Source organism: Salmo salar, chromosome 13 (genome assembly GCF_965601325.2).
Source record: "Salmo salar chromosome 13, fSalSal1, whole genome shotgun sequence".
NCBI lineage: Eukaryota > Metazoa > Chordata > Actinopteri > Salmoniformes > Salmonidae > Salmo > Salmo salar.
Genome location: NC_138303.1, coordinates 85,462,430 through 85,469,966, shown reverse-complemented (window position 1 = coordinate 85,469,966; position 7,537 = coordinate 85,462,430). Strand labels below are relative to the sequence as shown.

The 7,537-nt window shown below is 41.7% G+C and overlaps 1 protein-coding gene across 2 annotated transcripts; it reads left to right on the top strand.

Moving 5' to 3' along the window:
- Positions 1–901: 901 nt before the first annotated feature.
- plp1b (proteolipid protein 1b) lies at positions 902–7,441 on the top strand. Of its 2 annotated transcripts, none has more exons than XM_014137672.3 (7): positions 902–1,032; positions 3,496–3,682; positions 3,958–4,114; positions 4,492–4,669; positions 4,791–4,864; positions 5,072–5,137; positions 6,143–7,441. In XM_014137672.3, exons 1-7 carry the CDS (start codon positions 1,029–1,031, stop codon positions 6,215–6,217), a joined length of 741 nt encoding a protein of 246 aa, XP_013993147.1. In that variant the 5' UTR covers positions 902–1,028; the 3' UTR covers positions 6,218–7,441. The 2 variants fall into 2 exon arrangements, with proteins under 2 accessions (XP_013993147.1, XP_013993146.1); XM_014137671.3 differs by lacking the exon at positions 902–1,032 and adding an exon at positions 2,811–3,085.
- The last annotated feature ends 96 nt before the right edge of the window (positions 7,442–7,537 follow it).

The following is a 7,537-nucleotide window of genomic DNA, read 5'->3' as shown; positions in this document are numbered from 1 at the left end:
GGCAGCACACATACTATGCAGACCATGAATAGCCTGGCTACTAAGAGAGAATAAACTGCCCATGCAGCAGCCCACACATGATCACACATGATGATCACACATACAGTAAAAAGGCCTACAGATCTGCTATCTTAATTTCACTCTGTTTCTCACAGCAGGAAAATAATTATGCAGCAACAGGAAATCTGAATTATTATGTTGATTATAAGTAATGGAAAAAAAATTTGTAGGGGTTGATACATTTTTTGTTAGGGGAAATCAAGTTTGACATTTCAAAGTAGAAATTACAAACTTTAGAAGCCTTTTTAAACCTCAAATACACTATAATTTGAATTTCTTCCTGCGCTGGAGAATTCTCCGCAAAAACAGAGTGTTCAAATTAAGATAGTAGATCCGTACACATAGGAATAGGATTGTATTTAGGGAAATTGTTATAAGGTTTCTGCTCTGGATTGGTGAATACAGGATGTCATACTCAGTCTAGGAGAAATGTAGAAAAATATGGCATATCTTTTGAAATGTGAAATGATATGAAGTGCTGCTCATTGAGTTGTATCTGATTGCTAACATTTAAAACAAGTTATAAATCAAGGGCACCCATGCCTGTAAAGTTAATACAAGCTGTATCTATGTAATAACTTACTCCTAAAATCCAAAGCCAATTTATAGGGAGACATGCCACAGCAATGTTTACAATGAAGTCTGCTGCAAGTGTACTACACAGAAAAGGCTATGTGTTTGTGTGAACTTGTTATGCATGAGAGTGACTGAAAAGCAAGGGTCTACAGGTCTTTGACCCCTGCACTGTCCTTAATGTTGAACCCAGGGCTGCATTAGTGATGGGTAGTGGCTGAAAAGGGACTTTGTGTCTTTAAGATCTGCTGGCTCTGGGAGCTGGGGGTCTGTCTATTGTTGGTCAGACAAAAGCTTGAGTCAGATTCATATAGGAGTGGTGGGGAATAACTTCTCAAATCACAGTCACAAAGCCGCCAAGCTAAACCTCAATAACCCCATACCTCTTTCTGAACATGGGTAAGTGGTTATCTAATGAGTTTTTTATATTTTCTATGACTATCTTAATAGTAAAAGTCTGTGGAATATATTTAATCTACTTTTGAAATATATATATATATATATATATATATTTTAGAAAATATAATTGTTGCTTCATTTGAGAACAATATGAAGGCTTGATTAATATTGTGCTAATTGCTGGTTTTATTGCAAGTTGATTGTATGATTGTCTGATAAAATTATAATGTCCACTTGTGGGTACCTCATGGGTTATTCATAACACAACATTGGTAGTATTGCAACATTAGAAACATAGGCAGGATTGCTCATATATTATTCCAGGTTGCATGTAGATAATATTGTAGACTAAATAGCCAATTTGGAACATTTTAGATAAGCTAAGCTTATTGATACTCATTACTCAAAATATTGATTGCAATTCCTTGAAAATAAAACATGCGATTCAAATACATTCAGGATCATCATCTAATCAATAAGATTAAAATTAAAATCAAACCAGCTCTCACACAGCTAATATCTGTCAAATATTTTCTAAAAGGTGGATTGAACTCATTGGGGTTCAGAGAGACAGAGGACCAGCGCAGGCTGCTGTCAGGGAGAGGTCATGCAAGGTCGATCACGTCAAAGGCTCTCACACTTCCAGTCTTGTCCAGGGCATAATTAGCACATTTGCATGGAATCCTTTGATTCACGCGGTAGATCTGACTCTGGAGTCAGTTTAAGTCGACCAACTATTCCTCCTTCACTACTATTTCTTCAAACAAAATAGTTTCTCTGCACTACAGTTGATTCAGATGTAGCATGATTTAAGGACTTAGTTTGGTATGATCCTTCAGTGGTATCTGTGCTGTGGTTTTATTAATAGGTTATCGTGGCGTTTCAAAGCACAGCTGAAGAGGGGGCGTCTGCAGCTGATGTAATTTTCAGGGACTCAAACAACTTTCCAGCTGTTGCTGTTTTTATTTAAATGGCAGTATATTTAATTAATATACTTTGTTCCTTCCTACCAAGTAAAATCACAGAAACCATAATATTACAGGAACATTTAGTCAGTGTGCAATAGTTGCTCAGTCATCTATTATGTATGATCATGACAGTGTTTGCCATTCCCGAATGGGGTTTGTAGATCATACAACTTTGATGAGCCACTTGGTTGTTGTGAAGATATTTCAGTTTCCCCCACCCATTCATTGTGCTTCCTCCCACCCTTGAACACTTGAACCGCAGTCCCCACCCCCTGCTGACATAGACACTTATTCGGTGCCATAGTACCAGTCCCAGCCAGCTGTAGCTGGACTGGGTGAATAGCACTGACGTTGCCAGCGGTACTGTGAGAATCCTGGTGGTGGAGGTACTCCCTGACCTCCGCCCCACCTGCCCAGGCGCCCGATGGCTTGTTTATTAGATTGTTGGGTTGTGTGTGTGTGTGTGTGTGTGTGTGTGTGTGTATGTATGTATGTATGTATGTGTGTGTGTGTGTGTGTGTGTGTGTGTGTGTGTGTGTGTGTGTGTGTGTGTGTGTGTGTGTGTGTGTGTGTGTGTGTGTGTGTGTGTGTGTGTGTGTGTGTGTGTGTGTGTGTGTGTGTGTGGTGTGTGGGGGGGGGGCGCTTGTTTTGTGTGTGTGAGGTGGTGCTAGTGTGGTCTTTGTTTGTTTGACATCACTGGCCTTTGTTCTCCTCCACTCCTAGCTAAGACAAAGGGCACTGTGTATCCCGCCACAAAGACAGGCTCTCTCTCTAAGCCCCTGGAGCCCATCCTTCAGTGCCCTCTTCTCTCTCTCCTCTCTTGGTGACGCCTGTGGTGGCGGGTGGTGGTGAAAGAGGGTTGGACTCTGGAGAGAAGAGGGGCTGAACTGTGAGCTGTTGGCAGGAGCTGAGGAGCTTTTACACACGGATGAAACCAGTGCAGAGAGCTGTTCTTTAGTTGCAATATCCTGCAGAAGAGCCTTTAGCATCACTGGTTCATAAACTCTTTGCTTGTTGTTGAGGAGCACAAGATCGAAAGCAGCAAATGTTTCCGGTCAGACAGCCTTGGCTTTGCAAAGCCCTAGGTGCATCTCTCTCTCTGATTCCTATACCAATACAGCCATTAACAGTCTGGATGTTTCCTATCTGCTTCCCCAGCACAGCTTACATTGGAGGAAGTGTATGAGAGTGCTGTGAAGTCATTGGCGGCTGGTTTTGTATGGACGCTTTAACGTTACTTGGTTGGATACGCTGCTCTGCTGCACTTGGTTTCGCTGTTGTGTTTCGCTAAAATGTTTCTGTTGCTTTCATGCCTGTTGATGGAAGTTGTTGGTGGATGTTGATGGATTTTCAGCAGAAACAGTGGGGTCTTTCTTTTCAACAGCTCCCCAAGTAGGGTGACTGACAGGTGTCTGGACTGTGGCGTAGATGTGCTGTGTGTTGGTGTGTGCGGTGTGTGCCGCCTGTGTGTTGATGTATTATGCCCCCTCACCAGGTTGTTATGATTGCTGTATCCGCTGCCTGGGGGCAGTGCCCTACCCGTCCCTGGTGGCCACTCTGCTCTGCTTCACCGGCATGGCACTGTTCTGTGGCTGTGGGCACGAGGCACTGGCCAACACAGAGGTTCTCGCCGAGACTTACTTCGCTCGTAACATACAAGACTATGTTGTCCTGGCCTCGTTGTGAGTTGAGTGGTCCTTTTAATTGATGAGTAGAATTTTCTTCCTAGTAAGTGTTTGTATTTGTAGATAGGTTGTGCAAATCAAGCAACATAAATGTAAAGACTCTTACAGTAGTAGTAGTAGTATTAGTAGTAGTAGTAGTAGTAGTAGTAGTAGTAGTAGTAGTAGTAGTAGTAGTAGTACCCCTTCCTTTAGGTAGGTTGAGAGCAGCCACCCTTCAACAGCAAATTTTTATATCTGACCTCTCCTTGTTATGACCTGTCCTTGTCTCCCAGTATCAAGTACTTCCAGTACGTGATCTATGGCCTGGCCTCTTTCTTCTTCCTTTACTGCATCCTGCTGCTGGCCGAGGGATTCTACACCACCAGTGCCGTCAAGCAGACCTTCGGAGAGTTCCGGAGCACCAGATGTGGCCGCTGCCTTAGTCTGACGGTGAGTAGGGGAGTGGGAGAGAGAGGTGAGGGGGCAGGGGGGAGGAGGGAATGACGTCACCTCGCTGTTAGGTTGCTAAAATAATATTGACACTATAGCCTACTGTACTCTAGCTTGTAACCCACCCACTGCAATAGAGGTTGAAAAACAATCCATAAACAATTCATAGAGTAGTTAATTAATCAATCGTTAATTATCCATGAATCCCTCATATATTATGCTCTGGGGATATTAGGCTCATGTTAGAGTATTTACCCTCTGTGGTGGGGTATTACTGCAGTAATAAGGCCTCATGGGACATGTTGTGTCACATCCTGATTCCCTGGAATTTGACCAATAACTTCCTGTGACCTCCTACTGTGCTTCCTGCTACACAGTTCATCATTGTGACATACGTCCTGGCAGTGATCTGGCTGGCGGTGTTTGCCTTTACAGCCATACCCGTCTTCTTCTTCTTCAACATGGCACAGACCTGCCACACCATCAACATCCTGGCTGAGACGACACCCAGCATCAACCAGCATGGCTGGATCTGCATGGATGCCCGGCAGTATGGTACGTTTAGCTTATGATGGGCCCAGCTGGGCCACCTTATGTTATTTTCTTTTTAATACAATTTTTACATTTGAAATGTACTGTACTTCATTTCACATTAATGAGACAAGCTTCACTTTAGGACTGCTGCCTTGGAATGCAATGCCAGGGAAGGCTTGTGGAATGACCTTGGCATCCATTTGCAAAACAAAAGAGGTGAATTGGTGGTAGCTCTGTCTGACAATAAAACTACTTTGAAAGAATGAGAGTTCCTAGATTATGTAACCTTTAAACCACAAAATACATAGCTAAATTATCATTCCGCATTGCAAATCAATGTACAATACATGCACTCTATGAGGCTTCGTTTTATAATGTGTACTAAAATGTATTTGATCATATTTGCTTGTTCTGTCTTTGCAGTTCTTCGTCACCTATGACCTATATATTGCTGCCTTTGCTGGTGCAGGGATCGCTCTCTTGGCTCTGGTGAGAAAGAACGTCCACCCAGAGACTGATGAATCTATGGGGCCTGTCAACCTCTTGGTTTAAGTTCAGAGACTGATGAATCTATGGGGCCTGTCAACCTCTTGGTTTAAGTTCAGAGACTGATGAATCTATGGGGCCTGTCAACCTCTTGGTTTAAGTTCAGAGTTTATCATTTATAACGCAGTTTATAATAGCTATCCTTTATAAACCATTTATAAATGAGTAAATAAACTATTAGCAGATTATTAATAGTTAAATATCAGTACATTACTAGTAACTATATTAGTTAAAAATTACAAAAATTATTATGTTTAACTAATGCACTAATCATTTAAAGATGTATACATCATTTGGTAATATTTAGTTCATTTATAAATGGCTTATATTATTATAAAGTATTACCGACTTGAATTTTGCAGCTCCATTTGGCTTAGTTTAAGGCATACCACCAAAGAGGTATGGGGTTAATTTGAGGCTCTTTGGCATAGAAGAATAATAACAGAGAAATAGAAAAATGTAGCTAAGTTTTTATTGATTTTCAACAATGATTAAGATGACAAGACCAGCCAGGTCATAAGAGAAAAGCTCACCAATAGAGAACAGACTTAGTGTTATATAGGCATAACTGTGGGGGCATATTTTATTTATTTTACCTTTATTTAACTAGGCAGGTCAGTTAAGAACAAATTCTTACTTTCAATAACAGCCTAGGAACAGTGGGTTAACTGCCTTATTCAGGGGAAGAACGACAGATTGATTGTACCTTGTCAGCTCGGGGATTTGAACTTGCAACCTTTCAGTTACTAGTCCAACGTTCTAACCACTAGGCTACGCTGCCGCCCCATATGGAAGTGATCAATGTGTGCATGAAGAGAGATCAGCTTGTGAGGCTATTGAATAATTGTGTCATCTGAATGAAGCTGCACTTTTGCAAAAACATATTTTGGAATTCTTTGATTTTTTTAATAGTTTCTCTTTTGTCCCACTCTTCATCTTTCTCTGTAGTTTATGTATGTGGTAGCCACCACATATAACTATGCAGTCCTGCGGTTCCTGGGCAGGAAAGGGCTGCGCTGTTAAAAACTGTGCCCTTTCACGTCTCCATCACCCCATAGACTGGGCCTGAGGGGGGCAGTTACACATCACACCACTGAACTCCATCCATCCCCTGTGAGACACACCTGCAACCTGGATCCCCTACCTACTGCTGGCTGCTTCCCTGGAGGGCTCCAATTACTGACACATCGTTCATCTGGCCAGCAGGTTAATCACCTCAGCCTAGCCTCAGAGCCATACTTTATGTATCTCTGAGCACCTCCAAGATGTATGATACCGACTAATGGTCTAGTTACTTTAGACAGAAACGAAAGTAGGGAGGTTGGTCAAAGAGGAGGGGTGGGCGCAATCCGTGACTGTATGATATTGTTTGACCGCAATTCCATTCATAACGTAACCTAATGTAACGTAATATATCATACTAAATGGAGTGTCACAGATTTACGTTGAGAATAATACAGATTGCCCTGAGACCACGTTGGGTCGTTATAACTTTAAGCCCCTCCCCCTGCTCACCAGTCTTATACCCTTGGTTCTCAGTCCAGGAGGATGACTCTCTGATGTCTGTTGCTAATTTTCACAATGGATGTAGCGTCTCTGGTTTTGGTTCACACTTTTTTTTTTACTTTTATAAAGTGTCACTGACGCTATTGTCAGATTGTGGGCTCTATTTAGCTCTCTAAATCTGAGTGACTTGGAGAGATGGCTGCTCTCCATGCTAATCAGAACTAAGAAACCGACCCCAGTCGCCTTGCTTACTGATATGTATATAGATTGTGAACATGATCTAGCTCCTGTTGCTTTAGATTGTGTTAGTAAATGAGCTGTCCATTACTGTAACTAGAGCAAACAGCAGAATGTGCCAAAGTTCTCCACAACGCTCAAGTGAAATGTGGGAGTGTAATGTGGGAGTCGCTCTTGTCTAAGGGTGTTAAAGCACTTATGGCAGCTTTTTTGTACTCACTCTTGATGTAGTACCTATTGTTTGTCCTTTTGACTGATTACTGTGTGTGGGATGCAAGGAAACCCAATTCTATGGACGTGCTAAAGGTATAAGCTAAATAAGATACTCAGTTTTCATTCTCCATATGTATTAATGCTCTCTGCTTTTAAACTGTAGTGTTTGATTTCCAGGGGATTTCTGGCTGGTGAGTGGCCTGCTATGCTATTTACTGAATTGGGTGTGTATATAATGCTGTGTTGAATTGATTAGCCATTAAAATGTATCAAAGCCTTAAGGCATTAAAATATTGTGCTTCATTTCAATGTCATGCAAATGTCAAACGGTAAAACAAAACTTCCAGTGAGGTTGTCCACATGGGTAATATAATGCACAACAACAAA

Excerpts from the sequence above, each read along its gene's own strand:
- plp1b (XM_014137671.3), top strand. The coding sequence starts at position 3,046 with ATGTTTCCGGTCAGACAGCCTTGGCTTTGCAAAGCCCTAG. Across the intron at positions 3,683-3,957 it reads TATGTTGTCCTGGCCTCGTT|TATCAAGTACTTCCAGTACG; the intron begins GTGAGTTGAGTG and ends CTTGTCTCCCAG. Across the intron at positions 4,115-4,491 it reads GCCGCTGCCTTAGTCTGACG|TTCATCATTGTGACATACGT; the intron begins GTGAGTAGGGGA and ends CCTGCTACACAG.